This window comes from Taurulus bubalis, assembly GCF_910589615.1.
Source record: "Taurulus bubalis genome assembly, chromosome: 10".
Lineage (NCBI taxonomy): Eukaryota > Metazoa > Chordata > Actinopteri > Perciformes > Cottidae > Taurulus > Taurulus bubalis.
In genome coordinates this window covers 18,495,152-18,512,709 of record NC_136598.1, presented here as the reverse complement: position 1 = coordinate 18,512,709, position 17,558 = coordinate 18,495,152, and the positions used below count along the sequence as shown (strand labels likewise).

General features: G+C 42.4%; 1 protein-coding gene across 1 annotated transcript in view; it reads right to left on the bottom strand.

The window, feature by feature from the left end:
- dner (delta/notch-like EGF repeat containing) overlaps window positions 1–15,885 on the bottom strand; it is a gene marked incomplete at both ends in the record, with an annotated part of 46,847 nt that extends 30,962 nt beyond the window's left edge. Inside the window, one exon of the mRNA XM_079225233.1 lies at window positions 15,553–15,885. Within this exon, the coding sequence (XP_079081359.1) occupies window positions 15,553–15,885 (333 nt within the window). The remainder of the gene's footprint in view (window positions 1–15,552) is intronic.
- Between the last annotated feature and the right edge of the window lie 1,673 nt (window positions 15,886–17,558).

Here is a 17,558-nt window from a genome sequence, read left to right as displayed (position 1 = left end):
CAAGCTATGTGTGGACATCCATTGCCACAAAATCTAGTCACAGTGACTCTAGATTGTAACTGTTCACTTTATCACTGTAAGTATAGTTTTACCATATGTTTTTTTCTTTCAGAAATGCCACAACCGAAAGACCCTTCCACCTTCCCTATCTGCTCCAAGATATATTTTGCCCTGTCATGTCACCTCAGGCGGGCCCACAAAGTGTCAAACCTAACGGATAGAAGAACCCTGCTCGGCCTGGCGAGGGGTCGGGTGAACAGTCGACATGAGCCTTGTCCAGTCAGGGGCTGTCGATCCGGTTGGATAAGCACATCATATATGGGCATCCTGAGCTGGATCCAAATTAAACAATTAAAGTGGCAAGAAGGACCACAACTTTGCACCTGCTGGCAGAATTAAGAGCATCTAACCCATCAATGGGTATGGCAACCGGGCAGGACCTGGAGGAGGCAGTTGTGACTTGTTTATTAATATTAATATTATTTACAGCTGTTACTATTGTTTATTTTATGAAATGTTAGATTAATTGATTAGGAGGAGGAGGAGCTGATTTTTCTATTATTAATTTTGCTGTTAAATTTGTTTGTTATATGAAATTGTTTATTATATGAAATTGTTTATGACTCAAAAGTTGCCATTTTGATTACATTGTATTCATATAATAACATATAGTGTTATGTGAAAAGAAAAACAAATAGAAAATAATAAACAGAAATTAACAAACACAACTCCTAAAATGATCTCTATATTGTGCATCTTAGTGTTGTTAAAAATTGAAATGATCGACGAAGTCAATGTCTCCCACAAAGACGGCAAAAAACAATCCTTATAAATCTCTGTACAAATCACACGTATGCCGTCTCACTGGTGGGACCGTTTACTGACACCCTGGAAATCTCATTAACTGCACCTTTTCCTTCGTATGTCTTTGACATAAGTGACATATCTGAACTTTTAACATGTCATGCAGCCTGTTTTACGAAGGCAATATAGCACATACTGTATAAAGTGTGGGACAAAACTAATGTTGTCACTCACTCCCAACTTGTCAAATACCAACGCTTGGTTAGGACGTTGGGTACCCCTATCGCGTTAGTTTTGGACACGGCAGGATGTCGTGTCAGTTTCCACTTGTCTATTCTAAAATGAACTACCGCTTTCACAGGAAGTTAGGTTTAAGCCCGTCAAGTTAACATCAACCACGCTCTTTTCCTAAACCTAACTAACAGCTCCTTAGGATAAATAAGTTACGAGACAACTGAGTCACATGACTAACAGCACATCAACGATAACTTTTAACTTCACTCCTAGACCAGTGGTTCTCAAATGGGGAAGGCACCCCAGGAGGTACTTGAGATTTAAAAAATATATATATTTAAAAATAATTATTTAATAAATAGTCAATAATATAAGTGTAAGTTCTTAAGATGAATTGTATACATTCTATATTAAATCAGACATTGATGGCACAGCGCTGTGTATTACATTGTTTTTTCATCCAAAAATGCTCAGCGCTAGTTGGTACTGACAAAAGCTTGAGAACCACTGTCCTACACACACGACTGTCCTGTGTTTGTTCGATCCATCCGCCTCCCTTTCCCACGTGCCCCGTCTCGCTCTTTATACACAAACGGCAACAAATGCACTTCCATACTGGACCAAAAACAAACTCAACTAAAGTGCACTACCAGTACTGTCCTCACCCAATGATGACGTATATTGTGTGGGACTTATACTACATCCCCTCATGGTAAAGCCTTTAACAGCTATACAGATAAGTAATGAGCGTAAGGAAAGCAGTTTGGTACACCATTAATTACCATCCATACATAATGTGGACATGTCAATCAGACAGACTCATGGTTATGGTGATGGTCTATCACCCTTAGAATTACGTGTCTCTCACAGTTACAGGCAGTTGGGGTCTGACGGTGGACAAATGTGCGCGTGTATATATAAATATCACTCATACATTATATATCAAGGACATTGCAGCAATAACTCCATTAGGTCAGCAGCTGTATTTTCGCTCTGCAGCCTTTTCTAAAACATTAAATCAGACGCAGTCTCTGCTGTGCAACACAGAACACTTAATGATTTGGATGGAAGCCCTCCTCCTGGCTTTTAAGCTGTCTATCTGTATGACATGCTGTTTCATCATTACTTTCTGCATAAAAAGTTACTCCCCCCTGTGATCAGACTTCCTGAGGAGCAGGAGCATTAGTCATGACGCATTATAGGGAATTGAGAGTAACAGGTTTGGGTATGGATTGTGTGTGATATGTAGTCTGTGTGTCCAAAGGGTGAATTATTGTATGCCTTTTTTTTATGTCTCTCTGCAGTAGAACACAACAACCAATATAATCCCAAACCCCTGTGGGCAAGTGCTGGACCAAAAGACAGCAATGCAAATATAAATAAAAAGGTCGGCACTGTAGTTCTCACAAGCCATCTTTAAATACACACGCTCTGCTTACATGATAATACCGGAGAACCATACAACCCACGCATAACCAGTTACATATATATATATGTAAAGAAAAGCACATATAAGAATATAATATATACATAATATAAGTAAGAACCTCACAACTATTGAGAACAGCATCATACCTTCTAGATATGACTAAAATTATATATTTATATTTACCTATAGAGCCCATGGATATTGACAGAGGAAGGGAACAGAATGTACACCTGGAGTCAACCAAATACACGCTAATATAAAGACCATAATACCACTTGCAGTATACTGAGCTAGAAAGAGTACGCTAGATTTAAAAAAATTAAAATCATCCAAATCAATCCAGACGCATCTTGTCTCGAAGCGATGCAGAAAAATTGATTAACACATTTCTTACTTATAGACTGGATTACTGTAACTCCTTATTATCAGGCTGCACTAATACATCTCTTAAATCTCTTTAGTTGACCCAGAATGCTGCAGCTTGTGTACTAACGAGGACTAGGAAGAGAGATCACATTACTCCTGTATCAGCTGCTCTGCACTGACTTCCTGTAAGATCAGGAATATCATTTTAAATTCTTCTCCTCACCTACAAAGCCTTAACTGGTGATGTACCATAATATCTTAAGGAGCTCATACCATATTACCCCACTAGAGAGCTACGCCCACTGAATGCGGGGTTACTCGTGGTTCGTAGAGTCTTCCAAAGTAGGATGGGGGCCAAAGCCTTCAGTTGTCAAGCTCCTCTTCTGTGGAACCAGCTTTCATTTTCAGTCCGGGGGCAGACACGGTCACCTCATTTAAGAGTAGACTGAAGACTTTCCTCTTTGACTTTCCTCTTTCCTCGCTTATAGTTAGGGCTGTTTCAGGCTTATAGTTAGGGCTGGCTCAGGTTTGCCCTGATCCAGCCCCTAGATATGATGCTTATAGGCCTGCTGGGGGACATTTTAGGATACACTGAGCTCCTCTCTCCTCTTCTCTCTCTCCTTCTGGATGAATTAATGCCTCTTCAATGCACATCACTAACTCTACTTCTACCCGGGAGCCTCTGTGCTTCCTTACCTCAAGTTTCCATGGATCGTGGCCCATGCCTACTTCTTATTATATAAATATGTTCTGTCATATTCATTGAATGTGCTGTAACTCTGTTACGTTGTTCATTCTGTACACATGACATCTATTGTTTCTGTCCATCCGGGGAGAGGGATCCTGATGTGAGGTCCTGGGACAGGGATGTCGTATGTGTACAGATTGTAATGCCCTCCGATGCAAATTTGTGATTTTGGGCTATACAAAATAAACTGAATTGAATAGTACCAGGTTGTATGGTTCACCGGTATTATCATGTGACTATCATTTGTTATCATTAGTTAAATTTCAAACAAAACAAGTACAGTGTGTAGCATTATTGGCAGAAATGGAATAAAATATGAATAAGTATGTAATTAGTGTATAATTCTAAAAATAAGAATTGTTATGTTTATATATATATATATATATATATATATATATATATATATATATATATCCATTTATATCTACAAAGACAAACTCTGGCTCTAGATATGGCCTTCATGTTCTTGTGGAGGCCGACGTATAGTTCACGCTTGGCACTCTGGGAAAGTAGAAGTTGTCAGATCCTACACACTAGACCTTTAAGGGAGTCTTAAATTGTGTTTTATTTTAATTTCTCCATGAACAAACCCTATATAATAAAATAATCTCTCTCTCTCTCTCTCTCTCTCTCTCTCTCTCTCTCTCTCTCACTGGTACAGATGGATGTCATTCTGCGGTGATCTACAAGCTCGCCATTCGCTCTGACCTACATACACAGAAGGTTGATCCTTGCAAAACACGATATCCACCATATGAAAAAAAAAAAAGGTGACGCTGATGCAATTAATCGGGCACCGGAATAAAAGTAAAACATTTTCTGGAACCAAATCAAAGATACAAGGTGGCTGGAGGCTGGAGGCTTCTGTCGCTGTTTAAAATGTTTCAGGTCACATTGATACATGATACGAATAGGAGCATACCTCCACAATAGGTATGTTGCACATGTGAAAATAAAAGCTTAATCTCAGGCTGGGTCTGGAGGTGGTGATGCTGCCACAGGGAATTAGTCAAAGAAACACTGGAAGTGGAACATCCTGTTCCCATTGTGACCTGAAAATCTGTAAATTATCACCATTAATTTGACCTGAAATTGGTTACCAGCATGAGGGCCGTTGCTCACAAATGATTCTGGAAGAAACGAGATTGTGAAAACGAGAAACATAGAACATGTCTTACCTCCTACGACTACTCAGAGTGCTTAATGTGGGTCACATGATTTGTCCTTTGTGACTTAAAAAGGAAGTAAATTACATGTTCTGCTCTGTGTTATTGTACTATACCCCTATTGATCTTTTGGCTCCCCTCGTCATTGCTCTGTTGCTATGGCGACCCTAGAAGATGAAAGGGGGCATAACAATGAAAACTGGTACTCATCGTGGGAGGCGACCGCTGGACATGTATCATCGCTGTCCTCCCACCGGCTCTGTCCCCGAAGAGGAAGAAAATGTTTTTAGAAGCCATGAGAAGATGTTTCTTTCGAGGAGCTCCAAATCTTCTGCCACACCGCCTACATGAACATGTTCGGGCGACAGAAGGAGAGCGAGGGACGACGGGAGAGGTGTTCTGAATCGACAATAGCACATTTGATTCGGAGGGATTTCTTTTTCCCTGAACAGAGTTGGTTTATTTTATAAAGGATGTGAAGTTGACCAACGTCCCAGTTTGTTGGAATAAAAACAGAAGTAAATGTTGATATTGTAAAAGGTTGATGCCATCGTTCCCTAGAGCAGCGGTCCTCAACCACCGGTTCGTGGGTTCCTTAGTACCGAGCCGCACAGATTTTTTTTTTATATTGTGCGTTTGAGCCTCTCTTAAGTCACATTAACCCAAAAATGAAACTTAAAAGTCTGTTTAAGACAACAACTCTGCCGGTGTTCTGGATTAAAATCAAGGCAGAATATCCTGAGATCGCCAAAAAAGCTCTGAAACCCTGCTGCCATTTCAACAGCCTGTCTTTGTAAAGCAGGTTGTCTCACCCTGAGATGGGGCCGGCTCATTGCAGAGAAACAACAAGCTCCAGGGCTCCCACTAATTCGGCATAATGGTGAGTTGTATTTTTATGCACTTAATATTAGTTTTTATGCCAGTCGTATCATTTTATTACGTCATATCTATTATGTCACATCTATTATGTCATATTTATTACGTCATATTTATTACGTCATATTTGTCACCCACACCTTGAAGGCCGGTTCGTGAAAATATTGTCTTACACGAAACCGGGTTAGGGACCGCTGCCCGAAAGCTTATTTTACAGGATATCGTTGCCGTTATCGACAAATCCGCAATCAAATAGGAGAAGAAAAATGCATTTATTGGGAGACTATTTTCAGCGCCAGATTGACATAGAGTTGTTATATTATTGGGTATGAACAGCAACACGAGAAACGCGTTATTATAAAGTTCGATCTGTTGCGTTCTTATGATTCAGTTCACTTACTTAAGCTCAATATTTCTAAAAAAAACACAGCACGTAGTGATGAATTACAGCTTAGCTTTGTAAAGTTTCACTGCTTTTACGAAATGCTGTGAACATTTTAAGGAAGCCGAAAAGAGGGCAGTGTCGTGTGAAACCCCAATCGATAAACAGCGATCGGCTGCTGATCGCTGAGGTTTGATGTGATCAGAGCGGAGCGGTCGGGAGCGGATGAACCAGCAGGAGACGAAGCTCCAGACAGGATCGATTCCTCCCGACTGGGAAGCTTTCCCCCAAAAGCTCAAACTCAAGTTCAAAGCACATCACTGCTCACCATCTAGCCACACACTACACAGAAGATTGTAACAATCCCATCAGAAAGACTTACTGCTTTTATACAGACAGATTTGTGTAGAAACTGAAGACAGCTTGGGCTCAGAAAAACCATAATGTCTCATTTTACAAAATGGGGGAATCTGGATACAGAGAACTTAAACGTTCTGTACAATCTCCACTTAACAGATGTGAAGTTTGAGTTTTTCAGAATATATTGATGCAACTAAAACTATAGGGTAACTTGCAGTATATTTAACAACCAAGTACTTTTTAGCGCTCTCCTCCCAACACAACTAATATTGCTTCTTTAAAACGTGTACGTCAGACAGAATATTAACTTTTTGTCGATACATTTCAAGCATAATTCCCAACGGACAGACACATTTTCCACATTTCCACAGCGTCTTCCCCATCAACTGGTAGACAGGCCCAGCTGCTAATGCGTGCTAATCTCTGTGTCTAACGCAGGAGGCTGGTGACTGTGCCTCGCTCCTCTCTCTGGCTGAGATGCTCTGCTGGTCCTGAAGGGATTTTTGGGGGATTTAGCTCGCATTCATTGTCTGCAGCTAAGCGAAGATGTTCACGACAGACACCCGTACACACACACACACACACACACACACACACATGCACACAGACACACACACACACACACACACACACGCACACACACACACACACACACACTGCCACATGCTGGCTCGTCTCCCAGTTGTCTTCATTAAATAACATATTGTCAAATCAACTTAAGTGACACGTTGTGCGTGAGGAGACAGCGGGAGTGAGTTCTGCATCTGGTACTGAGTCACCGTCTTTTGGAGGGAAGATGGGCAACAGAGCAGAGGATACACACACTAACTCTGTTGCCAGCGCCTCCTCTAAACACACACACACACACACACACACACACACACACACACACACACACGTATGGATTTGTGTTTCCTCCAAGCCCAGAGCAGCGATCTGTGCTTTAACAATGACCCTTCCACAACAAGGGAGGGCCAACAGGCTCCAAAGGCGGATCAGACCACCTCAGAGTCCGTGGTCTCCTGCAAAGCTTCTTCATCACTTATTTTTGATTCTGACGAGTCTGAAGAAGAGGGCATGGCTGTGCATTGTCTTGTATAATAATAATAACTTTATTTCTATGGCGCCTTTCAAAAACAATGTTACAAAGTGATTGACAGTGAAAATGTGATACAAAAATAATCAAGATCAAAATCAAAATCATTAAAATAGAGACTATAAATATAAATAGATACCCCTGTGCCTATGATGTATTTCCATTTCATGCAAATCTAATGGACAACAAAGTAATCTGAATGATGTGCTCGCGGAGCTGAGAGATGGGGACACACCACATCTCTTTTGAAACATCTCCTCATCCACCAGCCAAGACTCTCCATGAGCTACAGACTCACTGCATCCTGGTGAGTTTGGTCCAAACACGACACCACATGTGTGTGTTTATGAGCAGCCCAGTGTGTAAAAAAGTGACAAAATCAACATTTGAGTACAGGAGAGAACACCTGAGAATGAACAAGACACACTAAGGGAATATGTACATGATTCATCTACCTACTATATTATTATTATAGAACTATATTTTTAGATATACAAAGCTTTATTAGTATGAATCCAATATTTGGTGCCATGGATACACCTTATAGGGATCCAAATAAACAAAAGCGTGGTTCGTATATAAATTATATTCTTAAGTCTCCTTCAGGTCGAATTTCAAATTTGCTGTATCTTATTAATTAAAATGTTGTATTTACTTTGAGGCCACATGTAGACTATTGTTTACTCAATGTGATAATAGAGCATATTTATTTGCGCTGACATCCCCTTCATGACGTCTTTGCCCTGACCAATCAGAAGCGAGTGATGTCTCCATTCTGTGAAAGCAGCTTTTAACTGAAACCTATAAAAAATTACAACAACCGGTAAAGCTTCACTATGTCAATCTCACGTAACCGTTTATGTGGGCATTTTTCTGTTCATTTATTGCGGATGTCGGCAATGCCCCGTTCTTAAAATATCTCAAGATAAGAGATAGTATGCGAGATTGGATCATCTAGAACAGGAAGGCAGGCGCTAAAATTCCACGACCAAGCTGTTAGTATGAGAGCAGGTAGACATTACTCCACTATATCGTTACATAAATCGTTGGTTGCTGCCATATTAACGCTCTGAATGTCATATATTGCTACTTAAATCTCCATTTTTGTAACTGGCTCAACAGTCATTAATGAACACAGCATTAGGCATATGTAAACTAGTGAATACGCTCAGGAAATGGTGGCAATTCAGTCAGGGGTGAGATTATGTAATAGAGAAGAAGAAGACAATGCCTATACCTGGTATGTGTATTAGCACTATGTGAACACACACTTAAGTATAAGCAAAGATACCTGAAAGTCATACAGAGAAGCACACAGGTGGGAAACACAAAGGAAGGAGGGGAAGTTGTCTGGAATGAGAAAAAAGGGGAGTATCTCAAAATAAAACCGGAAAGTGTAACTAAATGAATAAGCATTACACTTGTAATGTACGACTGTATGAACAGTAGTGTGTTCAACTACTGCCGTGACGTACATACTGAAATGAAGTTGAACAGGGATGCGACCGCCGAGTGAAGAAACTACTCAGTGACTATGAATCTTTGAACTGAACCGAACGTTACTGATTAGAATCAGCAAAGTGTTTAGTGATTTCCACCTCACACACACACACACACACACACACACACACACACACACACACACACACACACACACACACACACACACACACACACACACACACACTCACCACGCACCACCCTCCTGACACATGTACTCATTATGTTGGCAGCAACAACAACAACAAGACTAATCATTAGGAAGCAGCAGTACAGTGACGTGTCATAGCAGAGGTTTATTATCGGGGTGAACTGCTGCTGAGTTAGAGCCTCTCTGTCTTTTTTTACATTATACTGCGGTTGGTGACACAACTCGCTGCTCCATTAAAGATATAAATAGCAATGAGGGCAGACAAAAAGCAATAAAAAACACCTAAACTAAACCACTGGGAGAAATGTAATGACTTCTACTCTATCCAGGACAGAGAGGATGAAGTTTCACCTCAAGAAAAATGAAAGCGCCAATGACACAAATATAAGAGCCATGTTCCAGATGAGGGGCGGCAAACTGCTGGGGAAATGCAGCAACTGAAGCAGAGAGGAAACATGACTGCAGTCAGGAAGACTTTATTATTTCTATGAATTCTGTGCTGTTCTGTTCTCAGTTGTCTTGTGAATATTATTTGTCTCATGCTGTCAGCTGCCTCATGGTTAGATGATGCATGTGGCAATTTAGGCAGTGGTGGAAGAAATACGCAGTATAAAATCTAACTTTGTAAAAAGTACAAAAATATCAGCATACATAAAGTATCAAAAGCAAAAATACTTATTATGCAGAATGGCCCTTTTCAGAATCATGTATTTCATATTATTGGACTATAATCATTGATTATTAGATGTACATTTAATAGGGCTGCACGGTGGTGTAGTGGCTAGTGTCCTCACACCAAGAGGGGCCGGGGTTCGATCCCCGATCCCGGGCGGTCTCTCTGTGTGGAGTTTGCATGTTCTCCCTGTGGCAGCGTGGGTTCCCTGAATACGATAAGCGGTTTGGATAATGGAATGGAAGGGAATCACTTTATTGATTTTGAGAAAAGTCAGGGGGACCATGAATGTCTGTCAGCTTCTTCAATCCATCCAATAGTTATTAAGATATTTCAGTCTGGACCAAAATGGTGGATCGACTGTCCAACACCTCAAGAACCTGTTTGCTTAACCCGACATAGAATCCAAATTGCAATTACAAGCTAAGGTAAAATACATCAAGTGAAACAAAATCTAATATGAGACGTTCACCTCTTCACCAGTCATAATGGACCCAATAGCTGACTGCAGCGATCAATAAGCAGAGCATGAGCACTTGGTGTTGAGCCCCTCGTGTCCTCTGCAGACCATCTCCCCTCTCGTCCATATGCATCAGGCTTCACTCGCCCATCGCACCAGCACCTCAGCACGAGCTTCCCACAGATCAAAAGGCCAGGTGATGTGTGATATGGAAATAACCAAAGTGATTGGCCACGAGCCCTTGTGCTCAAAGGCAGCACAGTCCGCCTCGCAACATCTAAGGACATTAACATGAATAGTGATCGCTCAGTGATAATAGCTCAAAGGACTCTTGCTGGTTGGTAGCGGCTGTATCAAAGGTGCCGGCAGGGTTGTGAGCAGCCTGTTACTAAAGTGACATCCTTGCTTTCATCAAACCATCTGTAACTGATTACATGTGGACGTAAACCGTTGCAGATGATGCAACGGTTTGCAATTGTTTAACAGCTGTTTTCAAAGTTGACCGTGAAAACTGCGACAATTTACTGGAAAAATCTGAATGTCTTTTGTTTTTTGCGAACACAGTGTGAAATCTTTCTTCCTTGGACACTTGATGAGCTTTTCACCGACCCAAAACTATGCGCATAAGATATCTTGTTACGCAAACAAGACACATCCTTTCCTGAGGCTGCAAATTCAAACAAACATGTTAAACCCGATAACATATTCGGTCAGTTTTGTTGTGGGATCTGGGAGCTGCTAGTGTAGCTTTGTGACGGTGAATTCATTTCAGTAGTGCAAGTTGTTTTAAATGCAATAAGAGGAACCGCAATTAATGCATTCGTCTCTTGGCAAAAAGTTAATTAGCAGATCATTTGATTAATCCCAATTCATCTTCAAGTCAATTCATGCCTCTCTATGGGAGGATTTGCTGCTTTTCTCTGTTTTGTATTGTTAACAGTATGAATAAATAATAATGTGTTGCCGCCCTACTTGATTTCATAATGACTTCGAAAACTATTACTTTTGAGAAAACACCAGCACAGGCGTTATGGACGATCATCTGAACATGCAAGACTTTTGAGTTCAACGAAAGTACTTTCCTATAGGATATGAGAATCCAATGATTCTCACACACACACACACACACACACACACACACACACACACACACACACACACACACATATATATATATATATATATCCTCCGACTAACAAGACAGGGATATCAAAGAGACCAAAAGCTGGTGATGAGCTTTGAGCTCAGCTTAATTGGATGCGGCTCAGGCTGTATCTGTAGCAGCAGAGGGAATAGCCCTGGGAGACAAGCGCTGACCACCACACACACACACACACACACACACACACACACACACACACACACACACAAAACCTTTTTCTCAAGCTGACAGTGTTATGTAGTTCTAGTTCTTTGATAAGGTGGTGCATCGTATGTCAACATACTGTCACTTTAAACATGTGAAACTGCATGTTTCACGGTAAGAGGGAAAAAATGAGGATGTATGTATTGTAAGTCAGCACCCATCTTCTCAACATACATTGATCCTGCAGATGATGGCACAGATATATTTGACAAATAAGGCAACACGCTTCAAGGAATAGTAAAAAAAATTGTGAAATACACACTTGCTTTCTGCTCTCGAGTTAAATGAGAAGATTGATACCGCTCTCACAAATAATCCCACATACAACCCCATGTAAAACTGTATCTTGTCATTGTTATGAGACACAATGTGTTACTTAAAGCTTTAAAATGACGAGCAGCTTGCGTTACCTTTGTACAGAGCCAGGCTGTTTCCAGTCTTGGACTAAGCTGAGCTAACCAGCTGCTGACAGCAGCTTCCTATTTGCTGTGAACGGGATATCATTCTTCTCATCTAACTATCTGAGCATCAAACTACCCCTTGAACACGCTCTTACACCAGTCAGTGGTGTTAGAAAAGGAAACATCCAAAAATCCCAGCAAGAAGCCAGAACTCACAAGATTCTTATAAAACAGCGAATCAGAGACACTTGTGAGTGAGACAGCACTCATACATGTCGAGGGAAGAACCAGTGATGAGCTGACATCTAAAAATCATCACGGATCAAAGAGCCTCCAGGCCATCACAGCTCCGACATGCTCGGTGCGAGCTTATTAAATTGAAGGAGAACCGTCGGCTGCAGAAACAGCTGAATTAAATCTGCGCTCGAGATATCACCTCTTTCACCACCTTCAGTTCCACATCTCCTCTCCAAATAACAGTCAGACAAGTGTTACTTTTCGGTAGACCACGTACGTGCATGCATCCCTCCCCACCCCCCCACACACACACATACATACACCTCACAAACACTTGATCTCCATGCCAAATTTGAGCCACCTAGGATTCAATTCAGTTTATTTTGTATAGACCAAAATCCCAAATACAAATTTGCCTCGGAGAGCTTTACAATCTGTAGTGTACACCATCCCTGTCTGAAAACTGTGGCTGCCAAACTTAGGGTGGGGACATTTTTGTGGACCAACCAACCGACAGAGCATGCTAAGGAGCTAGCTGCTAGTTGCAGCTAATGAAACATGCGTCCCGTGGTCAAAATGCTGGGGCTGTAAACTTAACTTCAGCAAATTCTGCTCTGATCCAGTGCTTTCATGTAACCGAGGGGCTCAGCAGCCCAGTGAGGGCGTCGTGGACATGCTTCATGACAGATGGCTGTTATGCGCTGCCACCGCCTTATTGTGTTGTAGAGCAAGTTAGCAAATCCATCAGGGCGCACAACAGGCCTTTCAATAATGAATAAACCAGAGGCTGAGAAGCTAATAACTCAGAGAAAGGCCAGTGGTAGTGAATTCCAACAGGACGGCTTACAGGCTGCCATCCAGAAAAGGTGCAGGATTTTATTAAAACTCGGCGAGTTGAACAAGTGGAGTGGTTTTGTTTTCCCATGGTGCCTGCTGCTGCGCTTTGCAATAGCTGCTTTGACACATTTAAAACACAGCAAGTCACAAAGCAGGATTAGCAATTTAGCCAGAAAATTGAAAACGTAATATCCTGAAATCAACAGGCATGAGTTGTAATCCTTCACCCGACAAGTCAAGTTTAGTTTTACAGATTCTGCTTGCTTTCTTGCTCTAATCCTGCTTTGTGTGTGTATATGGCGCCCCAGGTTTGACAGAATGTAAAACAAAAGAAGAGAGAGGCAGCGGAGGGAGAGCACATGACACTTGTTTACAACAGCATTTCTTCACTAAGCCCCCAAACCAGGACTTTATACTCTCTTCAAGACTCAGTTCTCCTCCTTCCTTCTCTGCTATCTCTTCCTTCCATCTCTCCTCCTCCTTTCTCACTGGACCATCTGTGTTGTGACGCATGCAGAGGCAACCAGCACAGCGCTCTGCCAATCAGGTCATTCACCAAATCTCAATTGACTGCTGCTCCAGTTTCCATGGAGAAGAAACAACCAGCGAGGCGAAAATCAATGATTCCCCTGCAGCCCGGCGTTGGGCCGGTTCCGGACCTGAGATTTGACGCATAAGAGGAATAAAGCTGGAGTAATAGATGTTCTCTCAGGATGTTACAGCAGAAGAGAATAGTGGGCAAGGTGGTAAGAGAGAGATGTCCTCTAACCATAACATCCTGGACATGCCTTGTCCAGCCTCAGCTCAGGCCGTGTGACAACATCGTCCTTTGAGGTTTGAGTGGAACAGAGCGCAGTGAAGTGAAGCGGGCTGCAGAGGTAACAAACTGCAGCTGCTTTCTATTCTGAGACGCGAAACCAGGACATTCAAGGAGACAGTGACGAGGCCCCTGCTGATGCTCCACTAAATGGCTTCAACTAACAAAACGCCTGCACGGCACCAGCAGGCTCACCTGCACATGCCTTCCATTGTCATGAAGGAAGATGAGCAAACGTACTCTATGCATCTCCACATGTAAACACAAGGGGGGGATATGGCTGCCACCTGTTGGTGACGCTGTTAAAGTTCACCCAGTCACCTTGCCGCTTCCCTCCGTGATGCTGCAGCAGACTCTTTATCCTCTCTGCTGCTGGCGGATGCTCTCCTTCACCCCAGCATGACTCATACCTATTGAGCCTATGCTACCGAGGCTTAGCCACGGTCTATCTATTGTGAGGCTCAAATGAATTACACGCAATTCAGCATAAGAACAGGTTTATGTGGAGATCAATACTGTGCTGAATTAACGTGCTTAAGAACTTTAAAATGTCCTTGAATAGATGGACGTGAAAAAAACGAGCTACAAACTGTGTGATACAACTGGATCGATCCTGCAGTCTAATATTTTATTATCAGTCATATATGAGCATTCTTTTCCAGGCACCAAGGCTACGATGAGCAGTTTGTAAGTTAAAACTAGAAGAAGCTTGTAAGTGGATCTTTGATGCTCAAATCTATTTAGATTTTTATTGCATTAGGCCCGATGATGAGCTGACATTCAACTGTTCCAATTAATAAATGCAGTGTGGAGACGGCTCCTTTGGCCTTGTCCCAGATGTTAACACATTCACCCGTACTTGAGTTTTTATCAATCATTCAAAATATGAGAGAATGCGCATGAGGAATACATTTAGCATCATCTCAGAAATTACTGTCACTTTGCACTTCTTTGGATTTCACAGACGTAAAAACAAAACTTCATAGGAGACGTCATAGGGGGAAATGTGGTAATACTAAACAGCTCACACAGTATATACTCTCTCTCTCTCTCTCTCTCTCTCTCTCACACACACACACACACACACAATTATCTGGTTTTCACTCTTCCCTCCTGTTGCCACAGCAACGCAGCACTCCTCTCCGTGACAGCACATGCTCCCATTGAAAAAACATCCGAGAACAGCAGAGCGAGAACACACATGCCATCAGTTACAGTATGACTCGCATGCAAATCAAAACACACACAGGATACACACACACACACACACACACACACACACACACACACACACGCACACACACACATATATATATATATACATATATATACACCATCCAAGTTGAACCCCTCGAGATGATGATAATGAATAATGAATGATAATGGATCCCAGTGAATCTAATAAGCCCAAGACAAAAAATTAAACACAAATTCCTATCAGAATACAAATAATGACCAAATGCAGCTCTTTATTATTTGCCCTATAAAGTAATTAACGCAAGGAACAACTATTCCATCTGCTCCTTCATACTCTACTACTCCAAGCTCATTCAGGATCTGTCCCCTCAAGTAAAAACCAAACTAAAGAATAAGATCTCACACACGGTATTAATCCTGTGTAGAACACATTCAATTGAAGGTGTCCATACCTCACAGTTGTGTCCGGTGAAGCCCTGGCTGCACGTACAGGTGTACTCCCAGGTGTCCTCTGGCCTGCCAGCGGACGCCAGGGCCAGGCAGAGCCCCCCGTTGAAGCAGGGTCTTCCCTCGCAGGGGTCCGGACGAGGTGTGGCCTGGGTCGGGGTGGGCTCGGCCGGGGCCGGGGTGTCCGGGGCCAGCTGGAAGGCAGAGGGGACGACCCCGATGCTGCTGCTGCTGCTGCTGCCCAGGAGCAGGAGGAGGAGAAGCAGGGGGGGCGTGAAGCTCCGTAGGATCTGCGCGGGACGGCAGCGGGCGACCGCTGGCACACTGCACACACTCATCCTCACACTCTGGTTTCTTTCCTTCTTCTTTTGCGTGTTGCCTCCTCTTTGCACAGAGCCGAAGCAGCTGCCGTTCATGCAGCGGCGGAGAGGTGTGTGAGTGTGAGACAGAGAGAAAGAGAGAGCGAGGAGGAGGAAGAGGAGGAGGCTGGTATAGGATGTAGAGCCTCAGCTGTGCGCAGGCAGAATGACTGAGAGCAGACTGACGGTGTGGAGGCTGAGGGAGAGAAGGTTGGGATGCAAAAGGAGAAGGGGAGGGCTCTCGGCTCTATTCTGTCTCCGAGTCATAGTGACGAAGATAGCTGACGACACACACACACACACACACACACACACACACACACACACTTTCCTGGCATGTGAGCGTAGCAGAGGAGGGGAACTCTGCACCCTCCTCATTTAGAGTCTTATCATCTATAACCTCTCTTTGGAGGTGAGGTTTCAAGGTGGGAGGGAGGAGGCTGTAGTTGAGGAAGACGGGAGAGGAAGAGGAAGAGGAGGAGGAGGAGGATTTGGTGTTGGTGGAGAAAATCATTATCAGCTTTGCCATAAGAGTAGCTGCTTTTCAGCAATAACAGGTGGTGTTACCACAAGGGAGATGATGCGCTCCAAGTCTGAAAATAGCAGAATGAGGCTCACGGTGAATCAAAACAAAAATATTCCCATAAAAGCGAAGTGTGTATGGATGTTGCAGTCCTTAAAGTCAGAGATCATCAGCTTTCATTCACAAGGGTATTATCACGTGATAACCGAGGTGGGGAGAGAACACCTTGACATAAAAGTTGAAAGTAGCGTATTCATGTTGATATATTTTGAGGACTGAAGTGACTCTTTATGGGCATACATTCAGGACAAAGACGTGTTTTATTTAGGTTGTTGGTTAGGTCATTGTGAATTCTGTTTTGGGGTGGATTTTGTGGATAGGAAGTCTCATCTGATGCAATGCTTGGCCGGTCAGTTTTTAATTTGACTGATTAACAAATTGCACAAGTGCTTTTTCAAGGACAACGAACTTAGCAGTCCACCAATTTCACACATTAAATATACTAGTCACTAGTACTAGTTTGGAACAAGTGGCATGAAGTGAGCTATCTGGGGATTACACATTTAGAACAGAAACCCAAACTTGAGTTGTGGCGATTGAAAGACCTCAGGTAGGGAGTCAGAGAAAAGATGCCACAGAGTTGCATTATGTGAGGTACTGAAAAAGATCCAGAAGCTTTTAAACTGTATTTAAAGTGTAGGTTTGAACAACGGAAGACACAGACTTGATTTCATTAACTCGATACTGACGGCTGGTTCACATTTTCAATAAACTCTGGAATATTTTTGCTCATTACAAGGACTGTACTCAAATTGTATTGATATGGAAAGCTTATTAAAGCCCATATGCATTAAAACTGAGAAGAAAAAAAGGAAATAAAAATGAATCTTACCTGAACTTCTAACAAAATCCCCTTTTCAATAAGAAGCAGAAGTTTTAGCAGGACTTGACCTCGTCTTCCTTCTCTATCACTTTCAAGAGCGGTGCCAAGATTTACAATCTCAATGTATTCAGTTTAAGTAGTTGCAGGTTTTGTTTCCTCGTGATCAATACAAAGCCCTGGTGGTTGTTAATGCGATGTCGGCCTTACACTCTGGCCTCAACTTTCTCCATTTCCATAATGAGTCCT